Raw genomic sequence first — 16,510 nt, forward strand, 5'->3', positions numbered from 1 at the left:
GATACTGGCGTTATGCCCTGCGGTACAGGCCAACCCAGGTGCAAATAGTTTAAGTATACGAGAGGCTGGAGAGAGGAAGAGCACCACCATTCCCCACTTACCGAGACCAAAGAAAGCATAGCTGGGTGAGCAGCATCTACATCTTTTTCCTTCCCCCCTGGATTTCCCCAGTCAAATGGGTCTGGTGATCATTTCCCCCAGTCAAATGGGTCTGGTGATCAATTCACACACACAAGAGAAACAGGAGAAATAAATGAATAAAGAAGAGGGGAAACCCCTCTCCAAGCAAACCTTTCGTTCTGCCTTTTACCACAGCAGTGAGCCAGACATTCTTTATTATAATGGTGGGTAATAGTAATACATGTTCTCTCTCAACAACAACAAAAAAAAGCATGCTGTTTTTATATATACACTGTATATAAAAAAGGCAAAAACATAAAATACTAAAAAATCTCTGTCTCAGACATGGCAAACAAGACATTTCGCAACCACAGAACTCGAAGGATGCAATTGGTATGCGGGTGTATAATAAGACACAGAAAAGATTACATTGTGAGATGCAAAAAAGTCACTTAACCACTTTAAAAACCACAGGGGGAGAAGGGAACGGAGAACAGCGAGGCAGTATGGCGTCTTGAGGGGGTGTTTGTCTATGCGGTATCGTGCCTGGGTCAAAGATTATTCGCAAAAGAAGTGCATTAACAATTTGTTTCATCTGGCCTTGGGAGTGCCAGAGGGGTGGAGTTCGCCACGTAAAGGACAATTCAATGAATGCCATTAGGTTTATAGACAGTTTGAAGGTTGCTTTTTAATACACCTTACCGTCGACAAACCTTTGTGGCACTCTCCTAATTGTCTTTACGAGGAGGACCCAGCTAATCTGGAGCCATAAAAACAAACCCTTAAACCTATTTTGCAAATCTTATTTGACCTAGGCCTTGTGTGTGTACGTGGGAAAAGGATTACTGCTTTATGGGTGACTGGAAGACACTGCACCATCTCTCAGTTCATTGGTACCAACGGCAATAGTGTTCTGCTTTCACTAGCAGTTCATTGGGAAGTTGTTTAAGCAGGGGAGGGCACAGCACATGCTTTTCGGCACAGCTAAAGATTTGTCTTTGAAATGCCTCATAATCTCTCTGAAGGAAAAAAATAACTAAAACAATGGGAGGCGTGCAACCCCCAATGAAAAAGCTCTGCTTGGTTCAAATTATTTATTATTTTGTACATTGTGTGTAGAGCCACCCGCTATAAAAATGAACCCCCCCCCCCCCCACCCCCCCGTCGCACGATTAAAAAATAAAATTAGTCAAATAAAATGGGAGATCCCTCCACTTAATGCACTTCACTCAAATCTTATAGGCACAGAGTTAAGCTCATCATCACACGATAGATTCTAGGTAGGATGCAATATAATACAGATAATCGTAAACGGCTCATTCGCAAGTCCACAGAGGTTATTTGTTTTACCATTTATGATTTAAATCATGCCACCCCGGGCAGACTCGCACAAAAACATAACTACATTAAAAACAAACAATACAAACGCTATTTTTAAAAAAAGGCCTCTGTAAGTACAGTCAAAGATTATTTATATACAATACATAGAAGAAGATGTCAATGTCACTAAAAAATGTGGCATCCCTTTCTGAACTGCTGACACCCAACTTTTCTTTTATGACTTCCAGGCGGGTAAACTGCTGACTGGGTTGAAACTTTCCCCCAAAGCAAGTCATTATTTTCTTTTACACAACCAGAGTTGAGCAACAGAATACAATCGAGGATAACATTGTATAAATAATGCCCCCTCCGGCCCTCCCCCACTAATTATCTATGGAAAAAAACAAGTACACAGGACTGTGTGCTTTATAAAAACTGAAGGGAGAGATAGATGTTCACTAGTTGCTTAACGCGCAGTGTAATTCGGTCTACATACAAAAATGATGTCGGTTAATACACTAAAAGGATTAGGCAACACATTTTCATTTTATGTGGAGAGAAAAATCACTTCTTATCGAGTTTCTTTCTATCCACCGCAAAACACTGAACAATGAAAACTTTGGGCCTGTAATTTCTCCCACTAAAAATCTGTAATGATCAGAGGTAGGCAGGTGCAATTAAAACGAGAGAGGGAGAGAGGTGAGGCAGTGTCTTTCAGTGCTCTATAATTACAGTAGAGAGGAGAGAAGAGGGAAGGGACTTTGGGGCGTCTAAACATACATTACAGTACGCCAGCGACGTGTGCTTTACGTTTTGTTTTTTTTCTTTCTTTTTTTTTGTGTTTCTTCTCCAGCGCCAGGTCTTAATTAATTAATAACCTGGTCTTTGTGTCATGTTGTTGTGAGTGTTTGTTTGTGTGCTGCATTGTTATCACAGCTTAAGGAGCCGACACATTCGCACTACAACTTCACAATCACATTCGAGACAAGAACCCCCCTCCCACCCCCACCCATCTCTGTCCAACCTTGGGCCTGGCGGACGCAGCGCAGCGCAGACGGTTATTACAATGTGCTTATCTGACATCTCATCTGATTAGTAAACGCGTCAGAAAAAGCGAAAAACAAAACACAAAAAAAAACACTTCCAACAACATAAGGCAAAACAGGGTTTTCAAAGTAATAGCTGCCCTGATTTGATCGTTGAGGCTTTACAGGAGCATGGCTGATTGGTTTTGATTAAAACACCAATTGGTTGGTTAATTATAGGCTTGGCCTTAGGGAAGAAAAACAAGACAAAATCATACTTGAATCTCAGAAATTAAAAAAAAAGGCATAATGGAATAACTGACTTGGTCAGTCAAAAATACTGGCACAGGATTTGAGATTGAACTGGCACAATTAACAAAAAAAAAAGAAGAAAAGAAAGGAGGAGAGACTGAAATGTGCTAAGAATGCCCATACGACAGATGAGAGGCTGCTCGTCCCTTTCTATTAAGCTGCGCCGCGTGTGCACCACTAAACCAGGGCCAAGGTTGGCGCCGGTTCAAGTCCCTCCCGAAGCAGGGTTAAACCACGGGAGCAGTGCCACAATATCAAACCCCCCGCCCCGCCCCGCCCCGTGAAAAACAAACATAGAACCCCCCCCTATGCACACACGCGCTTACACACATACAGCCGCTGTGGGGTGGTCAGAAGGGGGGTGGGGGGAGGGGGGGGAGGGCGTGGGGAAAAGGTTCGGGGTCCTTTTTTTTGAAGGGGAGGAGGAGGAGGAGGAGGGAGCAAGAGGAAGAGTTGTGTATATAGTGCGACTATCGGAAGGGGGGCTCAGGCGTGTGAAGGGAGAGTTCGGGGCGCTTGCGCGCGGGCGCCGGCGGCAACGGCGGCTCATACACTCTGGGGGCGGCGGCCATGGCGGCCGCGACCGCCGCCACCGGGGACTGGGCGGGGATGGCGGACATCCCGGGCATGCCTGGCAGCGCCGCCATGGCGCTGGGCGGCGGGTAGGCGTACTGGAACTGAGGGTACTGCTGCAGCTGCTGGTAGTACTCGGCGTAGTACCTGGGGGTGGGGGATAGGGGGGGTTGAAGGACGAGGTGGACAGACAAGATGGGGGGGTTAGGTATAGGGCTACGCAGCAGTGTTGATTTCGTCGACTAAAACTAAGACGAAAAATTGTTGTACCTTTTTCCACTGACGAAAACTAAATGGAAATGACTAAATATACTGACAATTTTGTCAACAAATAAAAACTAGACTAAAATGTTAGGAAGGGACTAGTGGACAAGAGACCCAGTATAAGTCATTTTACAATTAGTTGCATGCTGAAAATAGCAGATCTACAAGCGCTGCGACGTGTTGTGAGCTTGTAGATCGGCTATTTTCAGCAAGTGTAAAAACAGTCATTACGACGGCATCAAGGCCCGCCAAAATACATTTAGTTCGACTAAATCAACTGTAGATTCAGTCGACTAAAATGTTATTATGTCGACGTGTGGGGGTCCTTGACGTGTGAGAAAAGGTTTGAGAACCAAATGAATGATGACTAGGGGTGTCAAAAAAATAGATTCAAATCGCGATTCCCGTTATGAACGATTCAAAATCGATTCATAATTTCAAAGGAGTTTTACTTTTCACTACATGGTGTTTATGATATGAAATGTAAGCTTACCCTAATCACAGTAAACATCATGTCTTCAGTCATTTTCAAGTTACTGTAGTCAGTACTAGTCACTTCAGTTCAGCACAGCTGTATTGTATTGTAGTATTGAGTCGAGAATCATTTTGAATCTGGAATTTTTAATTTTTTTTAATCGAATCGTGACCCCAAGAATCGGAATCGAATCGTGGGACACCCAAAGATTCTCAGCCCTAATGATGACCTCTTACCTGGCCATGGGGTCCTCAGCCGCCTCCGCTGCCTCCGCGGCCGCGCGGCCCTCCGGCGTAGGCAGCAGGGGCCTCCGGGGCTTGGCCCGCTGGTAGATGAAGGGCTTCATCATGGGGTCGGGCAGCAGCGGGGGCCCGGTCACGGCCGAGGCCCTCCGCAGCGGGCTGCGGTCCCTCTCCCCGCCGCCCCCGGACTTGACCGCTGCGGCGTGGGCCTGGGCCTGCTGCTCGGCCAGCACCTGCTGCCCCTGGGCGAAGTAGTGCGCCTGGCGCGCCGCCTCGAAGAGCGCCGTGGTGGGGTCCGTGTGGGCGCTCAGGCCGCCCATGTGCGCGTAGGAGGGCGCGGCTGCGCCGTAGATGGCCGGCGACACGCTGTAGGCCGGGTTGACCGCCGCCTGCATCTCCAGGCCCGGCGCCGCCGCGAAGTACACCGGGTGGCCGTGGTGGTTGGCCATGGCGTGCGTGTAGACGGGCGTGCTGTAGGCGGCCGCGGCCGCAGGGCTGGCGGCGGCCGCCATCTGGCCGTAGATGTTGGGGCCCGCGGCGGCCATGGAGCTGTACATCTGCGACATCTGCGACATCTGGGACATCTGGGAGATCTGCGACATCTGCGTCATCTGCGACATCTGCGTGTGCGTCATCTGCGTGGCGCCCGACGTCAGCGAGGCCTGGTGGCCGTGGTGGCCGGCGCCGCCGCCGCCCACCACCGCCGTCCCGTAGAGCTGGTTGGCCACTTGGGCGCCGTACACCTGGCTGGCCAGGGCGCCGTACACCGCGGGGTTCACGGCTTGGCCGCCGCCGTCGCCCCGCGTGCCGGCCGTGAGCCCCGTGAGCGCGGCGTATGTGGGGTCGAACGTGGACGTGTTGTAGACCGAGTTGTGCACGCTCTGCTGCACCTGCAGGGGCAGGCCCGCGGCCGCCGCCGCCGCCGCGGCCAGCACGGCCGCCTGGCTCTGGTACTGCTCCAGCGAGGACTTCCCCGCGGGGCACTCGCCGGCGTAGTGGCCCTGCTTGCCGCAGCTCACGCAGGGGATCTTGCCCGTGGGCGTCTGCTTGCTGGGCTGCACCTTGGACAGCTCCACGGAGAGGGGTCGGCCCTTGAAGGAGGTGCCGTGCAGGGCCTCGATGGCCTGGAGCGCGTCCTCCTTGTTCTCCATGTGGACGAAGGCATAGCCTGCAGAGGAAGAACTCCTGGCTGTCATTGAGTGCAGGGACAACGGTTAGAATGGCACGTGCCCACAGAAGGCAACAAAGGTCCCTGTTGTACTCTCTAGACTAATTAGCCTTTCGCTAAACCCCCACCGCAAAAAAAGCCATTGTCCAAGCCAAGGCCAATCCATGTAGTTTAGCAACCGTTGCTATGCAGGAAGCTTTCGTCACCTCATAGCTGTGTGGTTGAACACATAAGACAGCTTAACGACGGGGAAAGTTACTCGACTGAGCCACCCAGGTGATGGCAATAATACTAATGACAAATGAAAACTCCCGTCGGACGGTCGTTAAAAGTTGATTGTTGGATACCGTTTATTGAAATATGTCATGCACATTTGCCCAGTGCATAGCCTACTGCAGGCCTGGTTGACTAGATTTAGAATTTAAAACATGCCGGCACGAAAAGTGTTTTAAAATGCATCTCAAAAGGGGGAGAAGGACAGCTTGCCCCGTCTCCTTCGCGGCTAACGTGCCTATTGGACAAGGGCGGGTTGGGGAGGGACTTAGCGAAGGGCTAAATACAGGTCTAGTCTATTGTTTGAAAGAGATAAAACTGCAAAAGCAGAAAACCTGCAACACTCCAAATCAGATGACTGGTCTTATAGGTGCAAGGCTCAAATGGGAGTGAAGGAATAGCCAGGACACGAGAAATGTCCTCAGCGACGAAACGCGTCCGTTGTCCATCACAGGTAAATAAACCATGTTAAAGGGACATTTCTGGTGTGCTGGATATTCCTTCATTCCCACTAGTCTGTTGTTTGACAGCTAGATAGATTGAGCTCACTGTGTGAATGCCAGTGAACTCCTGTTTGGAATGGATAGATATCCAACAGGAGTCAGGGGTCCATAATATGTATCCACTGAACAATAACAACAATAACTGCACCAGTCATTACAAAAAAACAAATATATTACCCTGTTTATATTTTCGCAGCATTTACAGGTATATACAGTATATCCAATCATAAATAAGACATAAAAGTGTATTTACCAGTGTGGCGTGCATTAATCAAGGGGACACCAAGCATCAAATTGTGTCCCCAAAGGCTAGGCCTATTAATTTCAAATCTGTGGTTTTCAATTACCGGTAATATCACAGCTACAGAAACAAGACAGTAAGTAGACACTAGACAGAGAAAATCCCACGGCATTAATCTTTGCGTTTGTCTTTCCTCTGAATGCCCATGTCCTCAGATTATCGCAGTGTGGCTGCATCTGGGCTGCGAGAACTCTAGACCGCTGTATCACATATCACATGCTGAAGCTATAAAGCCGATGTAGGACAGTTATAGACACACTCCTGACCTCAATACACGTACATATCTCTGCCCTGTTATGATAATAACGGTAACAGGTACGGTCGCCCCTTTTCCATCTCGCCCCATTACTCTACCTAGCTGTAAATAACAAACATGATTCATGTTGGTGATTATATAAAAGGTATTATCATATTCATTTATCATTGTTAAGTTCACTCTGTAATCCACGGGCATAATAGCATGATGATGCCATTACAAAACATGGGCTACATGGAAGAAATGTGATTAATAAAACTAAATTAACTGCTAGAAGGTCCTAATTTAACTTAATTAAGCAGTCACCGTCTCTGTGTCATGTTGTTCTTTCTAAATTTTACAGAGTATAGAGATCGACTACTATACAATCAAATAAATCTGCATGTATACAAGATAATTTCAGATAGGGAGGGAAATACTAAATTAACTGTTAACTACATTAAAACAAATCGCGGGGGCGAGTTGGTAAAGGGGCGAGTCGTTTGGTATTCATAATAACCACACGCAATATTTCTTTGCTTTCGTGTCTGCGTGGCATCATTGACTCTCTGCACCAAGTGATGCCTAAGAAGAGACTATAGGGATTTCATTCAGATCAAAAGACGTCACCTGGGGACATCATAAATTAGTTTTTCCGCTCTCAGCTCGAGGGCGAGTTAACCCATTTTGGGCGGGAACCCCTTTTGGTGTTTTAAACATTGTTATAATTTAGCTATTGAAAAATGGCACCGAATGGCGCGCTACAAGCTTGTAGGTCTGCTATTTTTGAAAAATCGTGAAAATATTTAGGATTTAGAAGATTTTTTATTTATTTTGAGGTCAGGCCTAAATGGGTTAATTAGTCCCTCCGTAGCTCTTTGGTGAACACGCCACACAGCTCTCTAGAAGGTTTCTATGGTCATGGTGGACACGCTACAAGGCAGAGTGACGATTTTGAAGTGTAATTGTGAGTTCAGACGGGCAGATGAAACAGTGATGTAAATAGGTTTTCAATGTAATGAGTCCCAGGATGCAGGGATGGTCTTTTAGATGAGTCCCAGGGACATTTTATGAGTCCCACTTCAACAACGTTAGGAGTCATATTTTGCCATTTTTACAATTTGCAGCATTTAACTCCCATTTCATTTTATATGGTTATACTGTGGTTATATTCATGTAGAAAACGGAAGAAAATATTATTATAACTAATAAACTAGAATAAAAAACAGGATGCACTACAGTAGTGCATCCTGTGGATGCAGCGGTCATCGTTTTATTGCGTCCCTTAACTATAAACTGCGTTTAAAACACATTTAAAACACAATTTGCGGCAGCTTCACGGCGCGTCATCATAGCTGCTTCGTAGCTTCCCGTCACAGTCTTCCATTGACAATGAATGGTAGACTGCATCGTTTCATCTGCCCGTGTTGTGAACGCAACATAACTTTAAACTCTGCATTTAATGTGAATGCCATCGTTCTACTGTGAGACGAGTCACACACCCGTGCGTTCCGTGTCGATAGCGAGCTCTCTCCATGCTGGAAAACCATTGGCAGTCCACCTAAAACTGACGATGAGTTTTACGTGCGGCCGGCAGCGATTTTCCAGTGTGCTCTCGAGTCTCGACACAGAGCGCATTGGTAAGTGTGATGTCATATATCTTCACGTCCTCCTCAAAATAGAACGATCACAATTTTTAAAGATGGTGTGCCGTGATTCTTTTGTTTATGAGGTGACAGTACTTCATTAGACCCCTTGGTGTGGTTGTTATGTGCAATGATGTCTTCCCTTTGTATTTAGGATTTCTTCCTGGAGGCTGAAACCTTGACAGTCAAACGTGCCAATAAATAAAAACTGTGATATAGTGACATCACAATATCATCCCCTCCGCTAACCCCTCCCCCTTTATCATACAACCACAGCTGTGGGTGCGGCTTCAGTTCAGATGGATCACCACCCACCAGGCAAACCAGGAATACTTAATGAACTGATGGGCGTGTCCACATAAAAATGACATTTTAACAAATACTGTACAATCTTTTGAAAAAAAATCTTCCTCCATAAAAATCACGGCACTCCATCTTTAAAACAATTTAAAACATGACCCATCCCTCTCCCAGTGGCTCACCTTTGACCTTGTCACACTCCAGAACTTTCCCGAACGTCTGGAACAGCTCCTGCAGGTCTTCGGTGGTGCACATGCCGCTCAGGTTGCCCACAAACACCTTGGTGGAGTGCAGCGGCCGGCCCCGCGACTCCTCCACCACCAGGTTGCGGCCGCGGAACTCGCGCCCATTGAGCTCGCGGATGGCACGCTCCGCGGCGCCCTCGCCCTGCAGGTGCACGAAGGCGAACTGCCGCAGCACGCTGCAACTCACCACCTGGCCGTAGGACTCAAAGATGGCCGACAGCTCCTCCTGGGTGGTGTCCAAGGCCAGGTTGCCCACGAAGAGCTTCACCGTGTGGCTCTTGTCCATGGCGCTGCTGGAGGAACGACAGACAAGAGATCATTAATGAGTGTGCAGACTGCTGTGTGAGTTGGGCTACACTGTGAGGCTTATTTTAGCTAATCCATCTCCAGCTGTTAAGAAATTAATCAATTAAACAGTTAATAATTCATGGAAAATTCTGCGGGTTCTATCATTGGGTGGTTTGCTGTGATGTCTGGCTGCAAGTGCACGCAGCCGAGGAACACGCATGTGGGTCGGTAAAAAGAAAGGTCCCCCCCCCCCCACCTTGGTAGCCACAGAAACGTCTCTGCTTTTGCATGTGATGTGACAGACAAGAAAGTGAACTTTTCATTTCATTTTATTCCTCCATACAAAGATGCCATTCATTGTCTGGCCCTGTATCGCAAATGGTCAAATAAATATTTTATTAAGGAATATAAGGAATGAAGGAATATGCCTTTTGTATTCTTTCTGTATATCAGTAAAGTGTAGATTTTTATGTTAGACATTGAGGGAAATTAAGATTCTCAGATTTTAAAAAAAAGAAAGAAAACACTGCGCTTATCAACTAACTGGTTAATCGATCGATAACTACGGTTATCAAAACTTATCAATTATCAATTAATGACTTAATGGATCCCATCCCTCAATATGCTGTTGGCATGTTGTGTGTGCTTGCTAGGGCCAGCCTGTGTGAAAATTATATCGATAATATGTCAATATTGTGAAATGCTGTGCTGTGAGAAGGATGGGCACTTATAAGATTTTAGCTTCAGCCCATGCCATTTGATCCGACACCTTCACGGGGCTGCTGATGTAAACTTTGTACTTGATTCTGTTCTGTTAAGATGTTCAAATAAACTAAACTAAAGGCATTTGGTCAAAATATTGCAAAATTTGATTTTGTCCACAATATCGCTCAGCCCCAGTATGTGCTCTCATCCCTGGCCAGTAGATCCTAAATAGTCACCACAATTTGGCTTTTGGTGACTAAGATTTTTGAATTTTGGCGTGGTGCAAATACGTTGGGCGCGCCGCGCCCCCTAGTGGGCTGTTTGCACAGACTCAAATATTAGATACGTAGAGCTATGGTTGTAAACCAAAATAATTGATAAAATAGATTTTTCAATGGATTCTGTTACTATTGGGTGTGCTAAATAACATACTAAAATTTTAGGAAAAACGAACAACCAGAAAGGCATCGTTTTCAAGATGGCGTCCACGGTGGCTAACAGAATCCATTTTAAAATCTCTTTTATCAATTATTTTGGTTTTCAACCATACCTGTACGTGTCTAATATTTGAGTCTGTGTAAACAGACCACTAGGGGGCGCTCCCAATACGTTTGCACAGCTTTTTGAAATCATTATACCCATACCTAACACCACGCCAAAATTCAAAAACCAATCACCAAGTGCAACCCCAGCTAAAAATCAAAATCACAAAATGGCACATGGCATGACAACGTATATATCATCTTGTGGCTCCTGAACCGATGCCCGCTTTCAAAGTTTGAGGTCACACATCCTATTGGCTAAAGCAGCACCATACCCTGATCCAGAGTAATCTAGTAAGAGAGTGGCGGCGATACGCTTTGATCTCGCCGCAAAGCGGGCGCCTATGGGCTATAGTTCCAAACATTGGAACTATCCCATTGAGATAGAATGAGCACTTCCGCATTCCATTGTTACAGTGGGAGTCAACGCTAGTGTTGCCACTCTCTTACTAGATTACTCTGCCCTGATCATAACCACACAACGCCTAACCTACACACAAAAAACATTTTAACATTACCCCTGAATTTAGATTGGCTATGCTGTCGTATGCTGTGGAAACCAGACAAATCTGCCATTTTTCCCTGCTTGGCAGATTTGGTCTGGCACCACTCAGTTGTGATTGGATTTCACGACTCCCTCCGAAGTAGTGAGGGACCAATCAGGAACCGGTATACAATATGGGGCAGGTTTATCACCAGATGCATTTTTTGTATCTGCCCCTTGGAATACAGAGCCCAGACTAATATCCATCTATGCAGTGATAATAGTGACATTCGTGAAAAGCATTGTGGGAATGGTACTGTTAATTCAGAAGCCAGTATCTCATTTTGTCTACAATGTCAATCCAGGGGCGACACATTTTTATAGCAATATGCTGCTTCACAGCCCATGTCGTTAACGTACAATCATTCCAGGAAGCTGCACAATAGAAGCACTGAATACTTCCCTCTTGGCCCCAGCCCAGAGTAGCCATTAAAGATAAAGTATGATGCTTATCAAATTCCAGCTAATGCATTCCGATTTCACCCTATTCAGCAAAAGCGATCTCATGGCATGCTGCTTCAATGTGCGGCACGGGAGAGATACAAAGGAGTGAGGAATGAGATGTGAGGCAGAGTTCAGTTAGGGATGATGGGCCAAAAGACACACTGCTCAGTTGGGACAATAACCGACATATCTGACACAATGACTGGCCTCGGAGTCAGACAAAGATGAACCTTGGGCTGCACGGTAGTCTCTTGTCTGGTGGGGGGGTAGGGAATAGGGCTGGATAATATAATATTGACCAAAATGATTTTGCGTTTTGTTTTCTGTGACTGAATGGGAATGCTGAGGATCGATTTGAGGCATAATACAGTTATGTTGTGGACAGCCCATACTTTTCCATATAATGTGCTGCTAACAGCTAGGAGTGGTTCTATGTCTGAATGAAATGAAATGTGTTCTCTATTTCATGACACATGGCTGAGTGGTGCACAGGGACAAGTTGTCCAGCTTTCACCACGCGGTATTAAAAAAACAACTACGGCCTGTTGTCAATTACAAACTGCAATAGTCAATTTGATTTTGTGCAGCAGATTGGATGCGACAATGGGTAGAGTGGCTGGATAGTAACCGCATGGTTGCCAGTTCGAACCCGGGCTACCCCAGAGTTAGTGTCGAAGTGTCCTTGAACAAGACACTGAACCACTAATTGCTCCTGATGTGCTGGTTGGTGCCTTGCATGGTTTCCGATGGCCGCCATCAGTGTATGAATGTGTGTGTGAATGGGTGAATGTAATGCACAATCTATGTAAAGCGCCTTGGATAAAGTTTACCACACTGTACTGAACATACAATAGCGACGCACACCTGTGACTCTGACTATGATAAACCCCGTTCAGATTAAGACATTAGATTAACGCAGAGCTCGATATGCCAAAATCCATCTCAGAGATAACTAAGCGATGGCCCGATGATTAACTTAGCCAAGACATAAGACAAACATACTTTCACTTAGGGTAGGAATCTTATAGGATGAGATAAAACAGCGCAGATCCTCCGATCTTGGAGCTGAGCCAAACTGTTAAACTAAGAGATATCATGAACAAAAGCAAGGGCTCTCAACTCAAGACCAAGGCCTGCTGTGATTGTGAATAAATTTACTTCGAGCATTACAAAGTGAGTTGCGAGCCCTTGCTTTTGTTTAGGAATCTTATACGCGGCAGGGGTGAGCAACTTTGACGATGGAGGGGGCCACTATATTTCCACAGTCACTCCAGAGGGCCACATTGCATATTACTGTCGTAGCAAAAATAGCCGATCTACAAGCTCAAAACGCGTCGCACTGCGACGCGTTTTGAGCTTGTAGATCGGCTATTTTTGCTATATTTTAATTGAAATCCTGAATTATATTTGTTTTGCTATTTTTGAATTGGAATCTTGAAAAGTAACATTTTTATTGAATTTCAAATGCCTTAAATTATAGTTATGTTAACTTTATGAACTAAATACAAATACATTGGACATAAAAAAAAAAATAACATTTTAATACTACTCATTAAGCTACTAATTTAGACTAAGTAATTAAAGCGGGTCATGTTTGGAATTGTAACAGCTTAAATCAATAATATATCAGTATTCCGATAATATTAACCTGAGGGCCACATTAAGTGAAGGTGTGGGCCACATGTGGCCCCCGGGCCACCAGTTGCCCCATGCACACACAACAATGTTATCGGGCCACGATAAGGGAACAGACTGCAGAGTTTGAACAACGAGTTCCTGACCGTGAGAGAAGTAACTAATCTACTGTGTAACACTTAAGTAATAATTAGTCATACGCTAGTCGCTCACAGAACACCGCAGGCCTTGATCGGTTCCCATGACGACAATGTGCCGATGACGACAATAACAAAGGCAACCCTTTCACCGCTGATCCCTCCTGTATTAAGTTCACTGCCTGTGCCTGCAGGTCAAACTTCAATCCACTCTCAAACAGGTTGGCCAACACCTTTTTCTTTCTTTTCCTTTCTCTCCATTTACTTTTAACGTTGTCCTAAAGCGACTGGCAGTAAATCCAAAGGGGTAAAATAGTAAAATAAGTGGAACGTGACACCAAAGAATGCCATACGTGTCTATTTTCTGGTTAAGGCAGGGGGTACTACAGGTCATCAAACAACATGATGCAGCACAGTTCGGACTTCTGCAGGATTCTATTGATAGAAACTTGGTTGTTTCATGTTTATTTATGACCGCCAGGCGCCAGTATCGGCTAGTTGTTTGCTTGGAGCACACCGCCTATTGGGCCACAGATTTAAAATCGGCCGATTTTCACTCCAAATGACTCGATCGGTGATCTGCATTTTTTTTAACCCGAGAAACACATCTTTAATAGCATTAAAAGTCAATCGGATGGCCCGGGCGGCTGGTGTAGCGCTCAGGGCACCTAGGCTGCTAAGCCAGCCTGACGGTGTGTCGCGGGTTCGACTCCCGATCCCGGCGACCTTTGCCGCGTGTCACCCCCCATCTCCTCACCATACTGTACTATCCAATAAAAAGGCAGAAAAAGCCCAAAAATATATCTTAAAAAAAAGTCAATCAGATATAGTATAATATCACTTTGCATCTTTGTGACAGGCCTAAACCTTTTCCCCTTCCTTCCTACCCCCCGACCCACACACAAGAACAGATCCGACATATAATAATTTAGAAAATATTAAAATGTTCCCCTTACGCACAAGATCGGTTTCGGCCGATCGTGAGAAAAACACTCGTGATTGGTCCGAAAAAACCTAACCGGAGTACCCCTTATCTGGGACCCCCCCCCCCCTGGGGGCCCTTAGGGCAGTTCCAAGGGGTCCCCATCCCCCCCCAGATAAATGAAATGGTAGTTAACAGACCCATACGGGTCTGTAACTATGAGAATGAAATGGAACCAAATCCATTTTGGTTCCATTTAATTGGTACACTCAGATTTTTTGCGTAAAGTATACCATACTAGGGGTCCTTCGTTTACTGACTCCTTTCAATTAGATCCACCTGCCTATAGTATAGTCTATATCAGCGGTTTTCGACCAGTGGTCCAGGGACCACCAGTGGGCCTTGAGCGGGTTCCAGGTGGTCCCCACCTAAATGATGGAGAGTTGGTAACCAAATGGACCCTTAAACCAAATGGATCGGGTTTCATTTTACGCTCTCAAAAGTTACATTCTTTGTTAAACATCTGCATTACTTAATTTACAAGAAGTCTACACAATTCAACGTTTGCCTGTTATCTCTCCTAATGATACCAACGTCAATAGAACATGTAATTGTGGCTTAAATACACAATAAATAATGGACCACCTCGGTATGAAAAGGGTTGGTACTATAGACTCTATGGCTGCTGCTGCATTCAAAGTATAATATATGGGTTCATCCGAGGGAGGCATCAAAGCAAGGCTGCTCTTCTTTCTGATGACGAAGCACTGGGCTTGAGTAAACACACATGTCTCTATTCACGCATGCATAAAAAAGGAGGAAATCGCAAAGTTGGGGCTAATTTAATGGCAGATTATATCTATTATGTATCGTGATTATGAATGTCCGATCAGGGAGGGAAGAAAGACGGAGATGCTTGATTTTCTCTGCTTGCTTCAAATGGTCGGATCGGACAAACAAAACAAGCGCCTGATATGAGGAGGGGAGGTGGGGACTATAGTCTCAGTCTGTTAATGGTTTACACGGCGAATAAACACATTATTACACACCAGATCATAATAAATACAATGTTTCCCTGTTCGGTAATAATAATAATAATTAAAAACCCAACAGTATAAAGCGATCAACGCGTGGAATCAACCGATACAAAGGAAGCAAACCGAAACGGGTTTTTTCCGCACAGGAATGAATAGACTGCAACACCACCACCACGGTGCTCTCTTCTCGGAAGAACCACACATCATAAATCATACTGAAAATATAAAATATAATACACCCGTGATCCACGCTACAACAACCACCCTGCCCCCGGGTATATACCTAACGCCCTCGACGCTATAGCGTTGTTTTTGTTTAGCGCCTCGACTACTTATATAACAATAATATCACAGAAAGAGAGAGAGAGACAAAAACAAATGGACCAGTCTTACCTAAGCGGTGCTGTGTTTCAAAATGGTAGCGCCTGCTTCCGTTTGAGAGAATGTCGGGCATTCATTCTAGTGAAGAGGGGGGGTGGTGGTGGTGGGGGGGGGAGGCCCCTCCCGCAGGGTCCCACACACACACACACACACACACACACACACACACACACACTGACACACACACACACACACACACAGGATGCTGAATCCTCAATAAACCTGGGAACAGGTTATAAGCACAGTCACATGGGTTAAAAGAAAATGAAAGCTCATGCACCTACTTGTGTTAAAGGTGGTGGTGGTGTGATATTTTTGAGCCCCTCCTATGTCCAGCTTTGAAGGTTTGTTTGTGTTTGTGTACGTATAACATTGTCCTTAAAACACAAACATTGACAATGAATGGCCAGTTTTGAGTGTTTGTGTAAACACTAACATTGAATGCCATTGACAATGAATGGTCATTTTTTGGTGGTCACACACACATTGAGGGGATCATCTGGCAAATTGTCATTGGCCGGAATGAGATGATGTATGATTTTGAGCGCCCCTCACTTCACACAGATGTGATTTTTCTTTGTTGGAATAAGTGTTACATATTATTGTAAATCAATCATTGCTATAATAATAGTGTTTGTTCAATCAATAACAGGGGAGGGGACTCTCCCCATCTCTCCAGCACTTTTAATACAATTTCAGGTCGGGCTACCAATTTTGTCCAATCAGGAAAGAGAACTCATGCAGGATACAAGTGAAAGTGAAACTGATGGAACTGAAAAATGTGCAGACACACATGACATTTGGAACGGGAACACTCTCAAATCATCCTGATCTGATTGGATTAAATTGGTGTACCACTGGAAAGTGTATACA

The 16,510-nt window shown here is 45.3% G+C and overlaps 1 protein-coding gene across 3 annotated transcripts; it reads right to left on the reverse strand.

Moving 5' to 3' along the window:
• Window positions 1-2,221: 2,221 nt before the first annotated feature.
• Window positions 2,222-15,708, reverse strand: rbm14b (RNA binding motif protein 14b). 3 transcript variants are annotated; one of them, XM_079491646.1, is made up of 4 exons: window positions 15,650-15,708; window positions 8,940-9,295; window positions 4,326-5,499; window positions 2,222-3,497 (listed from the first exon to the last, which is right to left on the reverse strand). In XM_079491646.1, the coding sequence occupies exons 2-4, from the start codon at window positions 9,286-9,288 to the stop codon at window positions 3,248-3,250; spliced, it is 1,773 nt and encodes a 590-aa protein (XP_079347772.1). In that variant the 5' UTR covers window positions 9,289-9,295; window positions 15,650-15,708; the 3' UTR covers window positions 2,222-3,247. The 3 variants fall into 3 exon arrangements, with proteins under 3 accessions (XP_079347772.1, XP_079347770.1, XP_079347771.1); XM_079491644.1 differs by having other exon boundaries at window positions 4,326-5,520; XM_079491645.1 differs by having other exon boundaries at window positions 4,326-5,520; window positions 8,940-9,292; window positions 15,650-15,691.
• Window positions 15,709-16,510: the final 802 nt, after the last annotated feature.

The sequence above is a fragment of the Electrona antarctica genome (genome assembly GCF_951216825.1).
Source record: "Electrona antarctica genome assembly, chromosome: 21".
NCBI classification, from domain to species: Eukaryota; Metazoa; Chordata; class Actinopteri; order Myctophiformes; family Myctophidae; genus Electrona; species Electrona antarctica.

Bases quoted from the DNA above. Each gene is read 5' to 3' on its own strand.
- rbm14b (XM_079491644.1), bottom strand. From the start codon at position 9,288: ATGGACAAGAGCCACACGGTGAAGCTCTTCGTGGGCAACCTGGCCTTG. The intron at 5,521-8,939 runs GTGAGCCACTGG...ACTCAATGACAG, and splicing joins GGAGTGTGACAAGGTCAAAG to CCAGGAGTTCTTCCTCTGCA. The intron at 3,498-4,325 runs GTAAGAGGTCAT...CCCCACCCCCAG, and splicing joins GCTGAGGACCCCATGGCCAG to GTACTACGCCGAGTACTACC.